The sequence below is a fragment of the Chanodichthys erythropterus genome, chromosome 24, assembly GCF_024489055.1.
Source record: "Chanodichthys erythropterus isolate Z2021 chromosome 24, ASM2448905v1, whole genome shotgun sequence".
In the NCBI taxonomy this organism is placed as follows: Eukaryota; Metazoa; Chordata; class Actinopteri; order Cypriniformes; family Xenocyprididae; genus Chanodichthys; species Chanodichthys erythropterus.
In genome coordinates, this window is record NC_090244.1 from 3601871 (window position 1) to 3618133 (window position 16263).

The 16263-nt window shown below is 36.6% G+C and overlaps 2 protein-coding genes across 3 annotated transcripts in view; one reads left to right on the forward strand and one right to left on the reverse strand.

Annotated features, from left to right (window-relative positions):
- Window positions 1-1481: 1481 nt before the first annotated feature.
- On the reverse strand, window positions 1482-12777 carry hbp1 (HMG-box transcription factor 1). 2 transcript variants are annotated; one of them, XM_067380518.1, is made up of 11 exons: window positions 12648-12777; window positions 11175-11355; window positions 10874-11087; window positions 10675-10798; window positions 7519-7630; window positions 7108-7223; window positions 6862-7018; window positions 6599-6743; window positions 3913-4191; window positions 3559-3700; window positions 1482-2592 (listed from the first exon to the last, which is right to left on the reverse strand). In XM_067380518.1, exons 1-11 carry the CDS (start codon window positions 12660-12662, stop codon window positions 2575-2577), a joined length of 1503 nt encoding a protein of 500 aa, XP_067236619.1. In that variant the 5' UTR covers window positions 12663-12777; the 3' UTR covers window positions 1482-2574. The 2 variants fall into 2 exon arrangements, with proteins under 2 accessions (XP_067236619.1, XP_067236618.1); XM_067380517.1 differs by lacking the exon at window positions 12648-12777 and adding an exon at window positions 12205-12639.
- Window positions 11329-16263, forward strand: part of ccdc34 (coiled-coil domain containing 34) — a 34738-nt gene continuing 29803 nt past the window's right edge. Inside the window, exon 1 of the mRNA XM_067380522.1 lies at window positions 11329-11397. The gene's annotated coding sequence lies outside the window, so the exon portion shown is untranslated. The remainder of the gene's footprint in view (window positions 11398-16263) is intronic.

The window sequence follows — 16263 nt, forward strand, 5'->3', positions numbered from 1 at the left end:
TGACACTTGTGATAATTGATTGTGATTGCTGTTAACTGATTGTGATCGGATTCAGCTGATGGCTTTGAATCGCTTGTCTTTCTAGAAAGAGGGTGATTGTTGCATTTTGAGCACTGAGGATATCAATCTGCTGAAACCTCTGCGCACGCTCCTCTGTTTTTAACTCACTTTATTGCACCATGCAATATTTACAAAATAAATTAAGTCTTAAGTCCTTTTTGGTTTCTGTTTTGCTCAATTATTTTAGAATCACAAAGCTGATGAACACGAGCGGTATTTAGCATGTGTTTGAGCGCCCCCTGGTGGTTTACACGAAAAACTCATCATAGCCTACACTGTCTGCAATTTTAGTTTATGAGATTTATCTGACAATATCAGGCCTGTAACTTCAGATAAAATGCCATATATGAAGATTCAAGTGATGACAGGTATTACATATTCAGCAAAAGGTTATTTGATGGTGGTGGTCCTGAATTCTGGACGCGCAACTCAATTACTTGAGTTTGATTGTTTGGTGAGATGGGGAAAGATTAAATTGACACTTCAAAGCTACTACTCTGATTAATCCACAGATCTTCTGATACACTGGGGTGTATATTAACACAGACTTCATTAAGGCTGTCTTAATGAACGTTTGTTTTGATGTCTGGAGAGTCTCCAGGGACACGGAGATGAGTAGCTACTATAGCCTACTTCTTAAAATGCAAATGACTGATCGACGGTTAAAACACGAACTTGTCTAATTACTGAAAAGGATACAGCTGTTTGAAATAAAGCCAACATTCTGTCATTTACCACAGAATATAATTGATTATAAACGCAATCCAATTTTGAAATCAAAGTCTATATTGGCAAGATTGGCGATCGGGTTTAAAATAAAACGGCTTGTGTGATAATGTATATAAAAAAAAAAAAAAAAAAAAACCTTTTTGATAATATATAAAAGTTATTAATGACAGAGTGAAAAAAAATTAGACTTCCAAACTGTCTTTACCCAAATACTTTAAACCTATCCGTTAAGTCGTGACGTAAGGAACGCTGTTTCCGGGTCTAAGCCCCGACCGTTTATAAGCGCTATTTATTCATAAACATTTAAAATTTTAAAGTTAAACATTTAACATACTGACAGTCAACACAACAGTCTCCATGCTAACAGCATATTTTAACGATTTATAAAAGATGAATCACTGTTGGCCATCTGGGATTTTGGTATGGAGATAAAGGTTATGATTATAATATTTTTGGTAGCATCGTGTTTGGATATTAGCCCCGTTTGTTGTTTTCTTGTGGTATGAGATCGAGCGTTTGGACTCGGAAGTGCTGCTGCATGACGTCAGACTTAACCGAATAAAAAATTCGGGCCGGATTTGGCGGGAAATTGCGCACTGACGTAAATCGTTTTTTTTTTTGTTTTTTTTTTTGTTAAATCAACAGCTAGTCACATTGTTTATGTTGAACCTTTTTTTTTTTTACATCAGGAAACACAAAATGTGCAAATGTTTAGGGTAGCGAGTTTAAAATTTTATTTATAATATGATACAAGAATAGTCTGTGCAAGAAATGGATGGGACCTGTACAATATTAACAAAAATGTATTTGTAATGCAATCCAATGGCAAACACACAAAGCACAACACTCAGTTGCTCCGTTTGGCCATGATTGTGTCAAAGGATACATCTCATCAAGATATATATATTTTTTACACAACATTTCAGCTTGTATACATGTATTGGTTGTATAAGGTTATATATATGAATATAAAGTGCAAAAACAAGAACACTTACAGTGAAGGCATGGCCCTGAAGTGCTGTATGTGACAACATGCGTGTCGTTGGACTTGTGTGCTTGTGTGTGGGACTCTATCCATGTACAATATGGCCATATGGATAGCCTATCTTACACACACACACACAGTTATGCAGACACACACACTGAATATGGCCTAGGCTGGACTGGTGTCATATCAAATTCAACCACTTTCCAGCACATCGACGAATACGGAGTTCAACAGCATTCGTCTGTTTGCAATACATTTGAGTCTGTGCAATAAGTTGAGTTATACAAATATAATTAATATGAACAGCTGAAAAAAAGCTAAGATCTAAATTTCCCCTTTTTACATTTAAAAATAGACATTATTTGTATATATATCGCTCCTTCGGCCTCAGTAAAATAGCACCACAGGGTTGCACCTTTCAAGCCTAGAAATACGAAATTACCTGATAGAAGAACTGAGCGTTGTCTTGCTTTGGAAGAGTAAGGCATTTCCGTCATTTTTGAAAGGATAAGAAAAATACATAAGCACTGTTAGTTGACTAAATTACATTTTTTTTTTAATATCGCATATAATTATTATATCATGATTTGCCTTTCGTATTTTTAAAATGTAATTCTTCTTTCGCAATTCTTCTCGCGAAGACGTTTCGTTGTAATTAGCAAATTTTTTTATTTTATTTTTTTCCCTAAAGCAAGCGCGTGTAGCATCACAGTTGCGGTTTATCATTCTTTTGAGAGAATGTGTGTCGGTGTCCGTCTCCTGCTGTCCAGTTTGTGTTTTCCTTGACGATCCTCAGGCTAGTTCTGCTGAGAGCCCTAGCGAAATAGAGAGGAATATGTTTTAAGGATCAATTTCAAATTCTTAAAGGATTAGTCCACTTTCAAATGAAATTTTCCTGATAATTTACTCAAACCCATGTCATCCAAGATGTTCATTCTTTCTTCAGTCGAAAAGAAATTAAGGTTTTTGATGAAAACATTCCAGGATTATTCTCCTTATAGTGGACTTCAATGGCCTCCAAAGGTTGAAGGTCAAAATTACAGTTTCAGTGCAGCTTCAAAGAGCTTTAAACGATATCTAGAGAAACCATCACTCTTTTTCTAAAAAATAATTTAAAATTTATGTTTTAACTATAAATGCTCATCTTGAACTAGCTCTCTTCTTCTTCTACTCTATTTGAAATCCAGCAGTGTAGACGCTGCTAAGTGTATTACTGCCCTCCTCAGGTCAAAATTTGAACTTAATTGTCATATTCAATATGCTAGTGCAAGTAGTTAACAATTAGTTCAAACTTTGACCTGTGGAGGGCAGTAATACACTTAGCAGCGTCTACACTGCTGGAATTCAAATAGAGTAGAAGAAGAAGAGAGCTAGTTCAAGATGAGCATTTATGGTTAAAACATAAAAAATTTACTTTTTTTTTAGAAAATGAGCGATCGTTTCTCTAGATAAGACTCTTATTCCTCGTCTGGGATCGTTTAAAGCTCTTTGAAGCTGCACTGAAACTGTAATTTTGACCTTCATCTGTTTGGTGCCCAGTGAAGTCCACTATATGGAGAAAAATCCTGGAATGTTTTCATCAAAAACCTTCATTTCTTTTCAACTGACGAAAGAAAGACATGAACATCTTGGATGACATGGGGGTGAGTAAATTATCAGGAAAATTTTAATTTGAAAGTGAATTAATCCTTTAATGACCTAAGAGCCAATGAAAAGAAAAGTCCAGTTTTATCTTTCAAAAAAAGATTTACGATATCAACAATAATATCAAAAATGCTAACCGAGTTTGTTCTCTTGCGTTTCCAGCAGTCAGGGTTGAGACGTTTCTGCTCCTCAGCCAGAGCTTTGGCTTCCATGGTGTACATCCTCCTCTCCTCGTTTTTCATCTTCTTCCATTTATCGCCCAGAATCACGCTGATGGCTCTGCGTAAATAAGACAGAAATCTCATTTATAAGAGAAAGACCCATATGACTGGACAAATTAAGGTAGTCATAATAGACTCATCTGAGCTAAATGTTTTTTTCCTATTATACAAAAACTGACTATTTCGCCCCATTTTAGTTAGGATGCTGCCTATGTAGAAAACAGACATCAAGATAGCTCACTACATTAGTTCGTTTGCACATCCACACACCTGTTGTCTTTGCCGGGGTACATCTGTGTGTATTCCACCCTATACTTCTTGGCAAAAAGCATGAAGGCATTCATTGGCCGCTTGCACTTTGTGGGTGTGGCTCCAGAGCTCCCTGAGGCGTGGCTACGCTGTGATTTGCTGCTGGTGGAGTGGTGGGAGGAGCCGAGGGCCTCACAGTCGGGACTCACAGCGCCCCCACTGGACTGGGATGCCCGACGCTGGCGTGCCATACTGCTCAGAACGTACACGGCGGAAGAGTCGAGAGGGGTGAAGTCATAACTGTGTGTGGGGTGAGAAAACGATGTTAAACAACGATTCTGATATTTTCTCTCGAAGTGATTCTGAGCTTAGTTTTAACAGCAGATGGTGCTCTAGGCTAGTTTTTAACACACTCAAATGCTCACCAAGAAGAGTGCTAGAGAATGATCATGTGTTCGGTGGTTAAATATACTTGCACCTCTGCTCAGAATGCTTTTATGACGCGAGATTATTGTAAACACAGCCCATGGCGAACACCTTTGTAATTCACTTCATCCTTTTCGAACTTTATGAATGATTATTTTAGGTTTAAGTGGTGTGCGTAAAGGAACTGGAAGCAAGCAGAGTACGGGTGTTTCTAAAGCAAGTAGTGCCATCTGCTGTTAAAAACTAAGCTCAGAATTGATTCGAGAGAGAATGTATTGTCCCAGCTCTAATTAATAAGACACATCTAGAAAATCTAAATTAAAATGAAAAAAAAATAGGACATTGAATCATTGGTTTTCATAATAGGCCATTGAATCATTGGTTCACCCGATTGATTCGTTCAGATGGCTGATTCATTCAGGAATGGAGTAAATGGCTCTTTTTTATAAATGGGCCATTGAATCATTGGTTAACTTGACTGATTCGTTAAGATGGCTGATTCATTCAGGAATGGAGTAAATGGCTCTTTTTATAAATGGGCCATTGAATCATTGGTTAACCTGACTGATTCGTTCAAACATCTGATTCATTCAGAAATGGAGTAAAGGGCTCTTTTTATAAATGGGCCATTGAATCATTGGTTACCCTGACTGATTCGTTCAAATGGCTGATTCATTCAGGAATGGAATAAATGGCTCTTTTTATGAATGAGCCATTGAATCATTGGTTAACCCGACTGATTCGTTCAAATGGCTGATTCATTCAGGAATGGAATAAATGGCTCTTTTTATGAATGAGCCATTGAATCATTGGTTAAACTGACTGATTCGTTCAAACATCTGATTCATTCAGAAATGGAGTAAAGGGCTCTTTTTATAAATGGGCCATTGAATCATTGGTTACCCTGACTGATTCGTTCAAATGGCTGATTCATTCAGGAATGGAATAAATGGCTCTTTTTATGAATGGGCCATTGAATCATTGGTTAACCCAATTGATTCGTTCAAATGGCTGATTCATTCAGGAATGGAATAAATGGCTCTTTTTATGAATGGGCCATTGAATAATTTGTTGATCCGATTGATTCGCTGAATAAACATGGATACTTCTAAAGCATTTATTAATCTTAGTTTATGTTAATCCCAACATTTTCTAATACATTTTTAAGATTAAAAGTAGTATCTGTTAACATTAGTTAACGCACTGAGAACTAACATAAACATTTTTATTTAACAAAAATTAATAAAAGCAGTACAAATGTATTGTTCATTGCTAGTTGATGCCTTAAGGTAATGTTAACAAATGAGACCTTATTGTAAAGTGTTACCAATATATTATTTATATTTAATATTTATACATCATGCTAGTATTTGTTTTATTGCCTTTAGTTTGTTCTGATTTTATCCTTCAGTTTTTTTTACTGTATTATATAAGGAAATCCACCCAATTTGATCCAATTTGAATTACAAAAAAACCCCAATAAGTTTGAAAAAAGAAGAAAAAAATGTATGTATAAAATATAATGTATGTATAATATATATATATATATATATATATATATATATATATATATATATATATATATATATATATATATATATATATATATAATGAAATATGGGCTGTTTTCATTACATAGAATATAACAGATTTTTAACAGATTTGTAACAGTTAATTTTGACCTGGATATGTGAGATTCATTCAAAAACTTGTTTGTTTTTACCTCCCAGTGTTATTTTAGTATTATTACTATTATAATATTCATTAATACAGTATTTTGGATTAGCTTTTAATATAATATTTTCAGTCCTCATTTTAATTTTAGTAATTTTGTTGTTTACTTGTGTTATTTTTCTATAAGCTTTTTATTTTTATTGCAGTTTTAGTAATTTTAGTACTTCAACTTCATCTTATTTCATTTCAGTTAAGCCAGCTGCACACTGAGCGATTTATAATAGTCCTTTACGATGGTTAATGTCAGACTGTACGTTCATGATCCTCATGTCACACTGTGAGATCTCAGCTGTCATTTATGTCAGATTTCGAACGATCAAAGACAACAGATTTTAGCCTAGGATTATAGGAATCTTTTAGGATTCTTAAAATTTGTCTCAGACGACCAAATCGTGGGCAAAATCGCACAGTGTGCGCACGGCTTTTAGTGGCCAAGGCAACATTTCAAAGTTTTGGGGTTTTCCATCTAATATTTGTTATATTTTAATCTAATATTCAGCTTTATTTCAACTAAGGAAAATTAGTTAACAATAACAACGCTGGTTACCTCCTAAAAGTGTCAAAAACGACAGAGTCATCACAGTTGATGGCGTCACGGTGTCCTGGCGGCAGACACAAGTCTCCAACCTGCATGTCATAGCAGGGAATGCCATGCTGTACAACGGTAAGGCTGGGATAGAAAGAAGACCAGCCTAACACACACACACACACACACACACACACACACACACACACACACAGTTAGAATAATCTTCTGAAATCACACTAATCTTTTAATGATAATGCATAGAAAAGGGCTTCTCCATCTACCTTTATTTTTCACAAAAAACGGATGGTCCAATCTGCACTCAGCGGTCAGAAGCCCTGCTTCAGGGGAACCAGGGTCAAAGGTTAATTTCAGGACAGATTGGCCGAACGACACACTCTCCTCAAAGACCACCAGCTTTAGACCATCAGAGCCATAACTCTGCGAGACAAACAAACATAAATTACTTTGGCAATAAGATTTTTCAATGCATACTTGAATAATTACAGTGCTCATGTGTGCATCATTACCTTCACTGGGTTGGACTGTGTTTCTCCCTCGTCATCAGAATCTTCATCCGACTCCAACACATCCTCTGCCTCCTGCCACTCCACGTTCGGACCTTTGTGGAAGCGTAAACGTGTTCCTGGAGGAAAAAGACAGTTTGCAGATACACACATATCAAAAGAGAAAAATTTAATGAAATACACTTTTGTTAAAATAAAACCACATCTAAGCATAAACAACCATGTTCTAGGAAGAGGGTGTGAGGAACAGAATCTGTTCTGAGGACTTCATGTCCCTCCTGTGACCCAGAGACACGCCTGTTTTCCTCTTTTACTCCTGCTGCTCTGCATTTGTAACAGCAGAAGGTGCTGTTCACCACACTTCTCTAAGTCAGAGATATTGAGTAATGGCATATGATCTGTGTGTTTCTTTACCTTTCATGAAACAATGCCAGGCAGTGGAGGGCCAGGAGTGGGACCATCCCATGTCGTCATCATCGGACAGAGACGACATACAGAAAATGCCGGACTCCGACTCACTGCTGGCCTGTAAATTGCACACAAAACAGCCTTAAAAGACTATACTATGTTCTATTTACTCTTTAACTGTCAGCCGGGGTCCAAAATTAACAGTAAATAAAATTACTGACTTACAGGCCATGTGGCCGCTAATGTTATTAAGAACAGCAACATAATGCATGCTTTCAGTCAAACTGTAAATATTATGTTTAGAGAGCCAAATGTTGCATAGTGTTGCATAGAACATATTGATCGCAATCTAATCAAGGTAATCAAATTTGGCTGAGAAATTACCCCCAAAATATAATTTAAAGTCATTATTGTGTTAAATGAGAAAAGCATCAAATAGATAACAAAAAGTAGTTTTAGAAATAAATATTTTATTTGATTCAACATAGAATTTATTACATAATCAACAAGGCTATAAAAGCCATGATTTTTTTTCAAGTCGAACACACCTAATGGCTCTTTTTATAATAGGCCATTGAATCATTGGTTCACCCGATTGATTCATTCAGACAACTTATTCATTCAGAAACGGAGTAAATGTTTCTTTTAATGAATGGGCCACTGAAGCATTGGTTAAACCAACTGATTCCGTTAAGACGGCTGATTCATTCAGGAATGGAGTGAATGGCTCTTTTTATGAATGGGCCATTGAATCATTGGTTAACTTGACTGATTCGTTAAGATGGCTGATTCATTCAGGAATGGAGTAAATGGCTCTTTTTATGAATGAGCCATTGAATCATTGGTTAACTTGACTGATTCGTTCAAACATCTGATTCATTCAGAAATGGAGTAAATGGCTCTTTTTATGAATGAGCCATTGAATCATTGGTCAACTTGATTGATTCGTTCAAACATCTGATTCATTCAGAAATGGACTAAAGGGCTCTTTTTATAAATGGGCCATTGAATCATTGGTTTACCCGACTGATTTGTTCAAACATCTGATTCATTCAGGAATGGAGTAAATGGCTCTTTTTATGTATGGCCCATTGAATCATTGGTTACCCTGACTGATTCGTTCAGACGGCTTATTCATTCAGAAATAAAGTAAATGGTTCTTTTAATGAATGGGCCACTGAAGCATTGGTTAACCGATTGATTCGTTAAGATGGCTGATTTATTCAGAAATGGAGTAAATGGCTCCTTTTATGAATGAGCCACTGAATCATTGGTTAATCTGACTGATTCGTTCAGACGGCTTATTCATTCAGAAATGGAGTAAATGGTTCTTTTAATGAATGGGCCACTGAAGCATTGGTTAACCCGATTGATTCGTTCAAATGGCTGATTCATTCAGGAATGGAATAAATGGCTCTTTATATGAAGGGGCCATTGAATCATTTGTTGATCCGATTGATTCGCTGAATAAACATGGATTCATCCAGAAATGAAACATTGCACTGTGTTGCTTGGAGACGCCCAACAGTTCTGCTAGGGCTTTATAGGCAATATTTTCGTTGGAAAAAATGAACGAAAAACGGACAATATTGTGAGTAAAATATATCACCATATGAACTAATTATTTATTCAACTGTCAATATCACACTTGCACTCGTGCTATTTTGGGACAAAAACAGCAATTGCTTAGCTATCATATGATATAAATATGAGACAAAAACTCTCAAAAACTCATTGGCAAACTAATTTTTTTTCAAGGCCATAACCATATCTTGAACATTGGGGGACCAATTTTTTATAAAGCATAAATAAACAGAACAGTTAAGGAAATTCTAGGTCTAATTGTAGTTGTGAAATAATATTTTTTGAACTATTTGCAAATAATATTTGCATTAAAATATGCACACATGTAGGCTACTTTTTATTTGTATGCCTAATGTGTAGAAAACATAAAAGTACCTCAGTTAGGAATTACATGAATCACATAAATGTATATTATTTGATTAAAAAGAAATTCAAGTAGTTTGCATCACATACTTTTGATCTTTTACCATTTCTATCGCAAAATGTACCGTATTAAAGGTGCCATCGAACGTTTTTTTAAAAAGATGTAATAAAAGTCTAAGGTGTCCCCTGAACGTGTCTGAAGTTTCAACTCAAAATACCCCAAACATTTTTTTTTTATTCATTTTTTTAACTGCCTATTTTGGGGCATCATTAAATATGAGCCGATTTATGCTGATGCCCCTTTAATTCTTGTGCTCTCCACCCACGGAGCTCAAAGTAACGACTTATATAGTGATGGACGATTTCAAAACACTGCTTCAGGAAGCGTTATGAATCTTTTGTGTCAAATCAGCTGTTTTGAGCGCCAAAGTCACGTGATTTCATCAGTTTGGCGGTTTGACACGCGATCCGAATCATGATTCGACACAAAAGATTCATAACGCTCTGAATCTTCTTGAAGCAGTGTTTTGAAGTCGGCCATCACTATAAGTCGTTATTTTGTTTTTTTGGCGCACCAAAAATATTCTCGGCGCTTTATAATATTAATAATGAACCACTGTACTCACATGAATTGATTTAAATATGTTTTTAGTACATTAATGGATCTTGAGAGAGGAAATGTCATTGCTGGCTATGCAGGCCTCACTGAGTCATCGGATTTCAACTAAAATATCTTAATTTGTGTTCCGAAGATTACGGGTGTGGAACGGCATGAGAAATAAATGACATTATTTTAATTTTTGGGTGAACTAGGGCTGGGCGATGTATCGAATGCTTTTGTCACGCGCATTTCTTCAGTAAAGCCGGTTCCCTGATTGCCGCTAAATCGCCATCACCTGCTTTCAAATGAAGCGGCATTTAATAGACAGAGCCGTAGTTCACTGATAAGACACGCAATATCGCGTTCAATATCGACGGCGATACATATCGATATTGAACGCGATATTGCGTGTCTTATCAGTGAACTACGGCTCTGTCTATTAAATGCCGCTTCATTTGAAAGCAGGTGATGGCGATTTAGCGGTAATCAGGGAACCGGCTTTACTGAAGAAATGCGCGTGACAAAAGCATTCGATACATCGCCCAGCCCTAGGGTGAACTAACACTTTAAAGCTTATTATTAGTGTTTGTGTTTGGAAACGCCGGTGGTCGTACCCTGGTGCGGCGGCGTTCTCTCATGTGGCTGCGGGCGGGGCTGGGGGCACTGCTGGAAGACAGAGGGGGTCTAGCGTAGGAATGTAAACTGCTACTGCTGGAGAAGATGTGGACAGGTGAAGACCTGCAATGATAATTCATCATCAGTATAGCCCGAGCCACACAGTTTACATGAATCTGCAATTGCGCAATTCCTGACCGGTTGTGTGGGGCGTTCTGGAGCAGGGGGCTTTGAGGGCTCGTGGCGATGTTGGCCAGCTCGGTCAACCAGTTTGTGTGTGAAACGCTGCCCTCTGGCCTGGAGCTCCATCCTTCGCCGAGCCCCTCCTCATGATGGGACACGCCCGGGGCCACCTGGAACACGCCGGGGGTCGTCTGGTCATCCTGCACCTCCTGCAGCTCAGGCAGGTCATCTGCACAGACAGAAACTGTCATTGCAAATTTTTTTGCACTTGATTTTTACATTTTTAGGTGAAAACGTGAGTGGTAAGCTTATTTACCGTACTCCATGTGACTCTCGTTAGAAGGGCAGCCAGGTGAGGAGGGCAGACGCTCATTGCACTTGAGCAGGTCGAATGCCTCGTCCATACCTGAGCTCTGTGACTGGACTTGCTGGACTCTCTGGGGGACCGACTGAGTTTTCACTTCCCACACCATATTATGACATGTCAGCTGAGCAGGCTGCGAATGCAAGAGAAGCGCTTAAAGTGAAAGAAAAATGAGGTAGGTAATTTCCAGACCAGCATACTTGCATATGCTTTTACTTTGTGTTTGTTTTTGCAATACGTAGACTTTTGTTTTTGAATGAATGAATGAATGAATGAATGAATGAATGAATGAATGAATGAATGAATGAACAGAGGAGAAAAAACAGCCTGTTCTGTGGGGTATTGTGCAATATGTTCTTGGCCACTGCTTGTGCACACGTAACGTATATTAAATGAGAGAATTTAAAAGGCCTTTGAGTCATTCATTTAGGCGTGTTACGTTACGCGTTTTGCTTTTTTTTGCGAACGCACTGCTGTAAAGCGCGGTCACGTGACCCGCATTGCACGCAAGGCTTGTTTATAAACTTTCTGGGACTTCGCGCATGCGCAGCGCAGCTCATTCATTCATAACTGCGTAACAACGGGGGATCAATAACAGCGATAGATTGCGCTAGAAAATTCACCATAACTTTTGAAATTCGTAGATTCAACCCTTGTAGTTCGATTCAATCGAAGATCAGTCCGTGTTTAAGAGCGGAAAGCGTTATTTGAGGCCATTTTGCTCGGTTTCAGTTTTCCACACAGGAAGAAAATAAGATTTTTCTGCACTCGCGAATTAACGCTAAACAAAATGGATGAAAGCGCATAAACGTTTTGGTTGAGAATTGATATTTTAACACGAATAATGTCGATTTTATAACAAAATACGGGGATAATAACTTAAATACGGCTGTAGCAACAATATGACGGTCTTTGTTTGGAAAAAAACGCTAAAAATGAATCAACACCTGCGGTGTTTAATAAAAACACATCTTATACAGACCATCCAGTGGTCAGACGTTTGATCCATGTAGAAATAATGACAATAAACGCTTAAAACTGATCTCAAATGTCAATGGTGGAGCTGTAAACAAAAGAATGTCAACAAGTTGAGACATGGTACATCAAGTCCTTCCTTTTCCCCCTAGTGTAATGAATGGAGACCCTGTTTTCTTCTTGGCTTCACTAAAAAACACGACTGGTTGTGTTTAATGATCGTCGCTAAGGTGAGGTAGAGAATTACTAAACCACAAGCAAAACAACAAACGTCACAGAGGGAAAAAAACATCAAGTATAAAGTTGTCATTTGCGGTCGAAACAATGAATGACAGTCTTTTTGTTCCCAACGGCCGCAACCGTCGCCGTCTAAAATAGTCACATGAAACAAACTTCATTGACATTACTGTTTCGTTTCATTGTAATATTTCAACAACTTTTTTTACTTACCAAACCTGTCGCCATTACCGAGTATCTCTGGCATTCTCCGCGAAGGCAGGACTGATTACTTTTAGATCTGGCCTCCTATTGGTGGAGACGTACGTCAGTCAGGTGAACTCGAAGCGCGATTGGCTAGTCGCTTGGACACTGGGATAGACATGGATGGGTTTGTTATTGTGTTTGTGATTGGCCTGTTCTGCATGTCCGTTACATCAGCCGTGAATCTAATTTGTTGAGACGGGATTTTTTTATGAAAGACCCTCCTTCTTTGTTAAATAGAGGTCTTGAGATATGTATTGTCTTAAGACGTTGTAAACAAACATTAATCCTCACATTTGGATAAAATTACAGCTCATTTAACCCTTATAGGGACGTTTGCTAAAATAAAAAAAAATGTTATCTTTGTCCAAATGACATGAAACATTGTACAGTTGTTAGCACTTTCTAGATCTACAAATGTAAAAAAAAAAAAAAAGCATTGGAGTGAGTGATATCTTGTTTTTATGTTAGTGTAGAAGAAAAAGTCACACTCAGGGTATTTGGGGTCTCCAGAGACCCCAGGCAACAAAATGTAATTTTGTAACACATAGATGCAAAGTCCTCACCTTTCAGTGACAACTCACCTTTTTGATATCAAAATAGGTCACTTATGGGATTTGCATAGATCCAAGGAGAAAGTGTTTTATGGGGGTGGGGGTGTTACAAGGGTACTTGGTTGTTTCAATAAGTTCCTTTACTCTAACTAATGTCTTTAAAGGGGAATATGTTATGTATTTGAGGTCTGAGATGTGGGAATGGTGAAGAGAGATGGCAAACAGTTTGCATTTTAGCTCAGTATTGCCATCTAATCAGCAAATATTGTCTTAAAGGTGCTCTAGTGATCCTGGGTGGAGTAACTTCCTGTTGATGTTCGAAGTGTTGTCAAACAAACCAGAGGCTAGCTAGACCCTCCCTCCTCCTCCTCCTCCTCCTCCCCTCCGTGCTTCCTGAAACAGTCATGAACACGCATTTAAAATCATTCTTGTTGGTTATTGGCTGGAGCATGTTTATTATGTTTCGTGGTCCAGGCTGCACCAGGAAGTTTTTGTTGCCTTTTTTGGAGCTTGTGGCGTTTTTTTACAGTGTGTTCAGGGGACAGGCAGCTAGCGGATAGTGAGGAGATGTTTGCTCTATGTGACAAAAAATGTTTTGGCCTAAAACGCGTGATATCACTTAGAGCACCTTTAAATATCCTGCATTACAGTTTTGGATATATATGGTATTAAAAATAAATAAAAGATCCCTTAAAGTAACTACAAATGAGCATGTAAAGCAAATATTTTTTTTAAAAAACATATCATGCGAAGCATGCCCCCACCTCACGCAATGTTCTCACCTTTTTCCCCCCTTACCTGTTTACATCCCTGGTAACAAAATAGTTGTTTTTAAAAAACAAATGTAATTTTACTCTGATTATTAATGTTTTTACTTCATATTTGTGCATTTTTTTTGGAGGATTTATCATGTCTTTTAAATTTATATAAATAAATAAATATTTTTATACAAAAACAGCTTTTTATGTAAAATTCACATTAAATAAGACCCACATTTCTAACTTTCATTCATGGGGATAACATGGATAATTTTACATGGTTTAGTGTAAGATTTTTGCCCATCTTTTGGAAAATGCAGTTTTAAAAGTAAAAAATTATCACTTTTACCAGTAGATGTCAGCAGAGCTCCACTATTTGCTATTTGACTGACTGAAATACATCTTTTCACAAGTATTTTTCAGTTCTAAATATAATGAAATCACAATTATGACAATAAAAGCTACTTTTTGTCAAAGTTTAGCATTTTTTTATACAAAAAAAAAAGTTTTTCAAAAATGTTGATTTTGAGGATGAATTTTGTCCATTTTCTAAGCAGGGTCTCATCATAAAGTAATAATATTGAAAAAATGATTTTTTTTCATAAAAAAATTACTAAACTTTGACAAAAAGTAGGTTTTATTGTCAAAATTGTGATTTCATTATATTTAGATATGAATCCAACTGAAAAATACTTGTGAAAAGATGTATTTCAGTCAGTCAAACAGCAAATAGTGGAGCTCTGCTGCCATCTACTGGTAAAAATGATAATTTTTTACTTCTAAAACGGCATTTTCCAAAATATGGGCAAAAATCTTACACTAAACCATGTCAATTTCTCCATGTTATCCCCATGAATGAAAGTTAGAAATGTGGGTCTTTTATAAAGTGAATTTTACATAAAAAGCTGTTTTTGTATAAAAACCTATTAAAAAAAAAAACATTTATTTATATAAATTTAAAAGACATGATAAATCCTCCAAAAACTGCACAAATATGAAGTAAAAACATTAATAAACAGAGTAAAAAAAACAAACAATTATTTTGTTACAAAATTACATTTTGGTGCCTGGGGTCTCTGGAGAAACCAAAGACCCTGAGTGTACTTAAAGTGAAATGGCTGTTAAATGCAGGTTATGGGTCCAATTAATGATATAAAACTAAAAAATATCCCATCCATATGAGGGAAGTTTAATTTTTGATGGCATATCTATGAAAATGTTACTCGGCGAGGTCATAATATACATGCAAAATAAATCTGTAATAATCACAACATGATTTAAATACAAAATTGTTCTTTATTTGAATGGAAAGTCAAATATAACTGACGTTATAATACTGGGCTCTCTTGCACCAAGAGACTGTAGACCTTTGATCCATTTTTCAGGACATAAAAAGCATTAGCGACTCAGTAGGCGGCAGAAATTCACACAGAAATGGTACAGAAATGAGCATTGATCAGCAATTAAAAGTCTTTTTTTCCCCAGTGAACAGGGTAGAAATTGTGTTACACTGACACACAGATATGGTTTAGGGATTCATTACAGGTTAGTTTACCAAGAGACAAACCTGTGGGGATCTACATGGGAAGAGGTGGTGATGATGATGATGATGATGATGATGGCTAAGCTGTTCATATTAGAGGTAGACAGTAATGAATCTTCAGTAATGCTTTAGGAAGAAATGGATACTACTAGTAATGCTTATGACTTGCTGTGAAGCAAAAAGATCCAATCAACAAGGACAAACTTCTCATACATCGAGAGATAGAGAAAAACAGTGTCCAAATACTGCAGAAATGAAGAATAAAGCAAGAACATTCTCAAAATGCCAAAAGCTACCAAAGACAAAATAAACAGCAACTCAAAAATTTACACAGGAAAAGAGAGGAATCATCTTCAGATTTGAGCTTCTAGAAAACAAACGTGAACATACCATTTGTGCATGTCGATCTTAATTCAACGTGAAGTATTAAAAACAAAATAAAAGCACTGAAGATGTGAACAAATCATATAAATCTGCTACACCATTTTAAAAGTAAAGATACACAATGTCTATATTTACTATTCATATGTGACAGTAAGGAGCTTCTCTAAAAGACTGTGCAAAAACACGTTGAGCTGTGCAACCATAAATGAGGCATTTTCCATGACACTGGCATCAAAGTGCAATAATATTCAAACTGCATTTTCATTTCTTCATGTAATTGAGTCTCTATGTCCTTTTCTCGTATTGTATTTTCAAGCAATTTGAATGTAATGAAACTCGAGCATTAA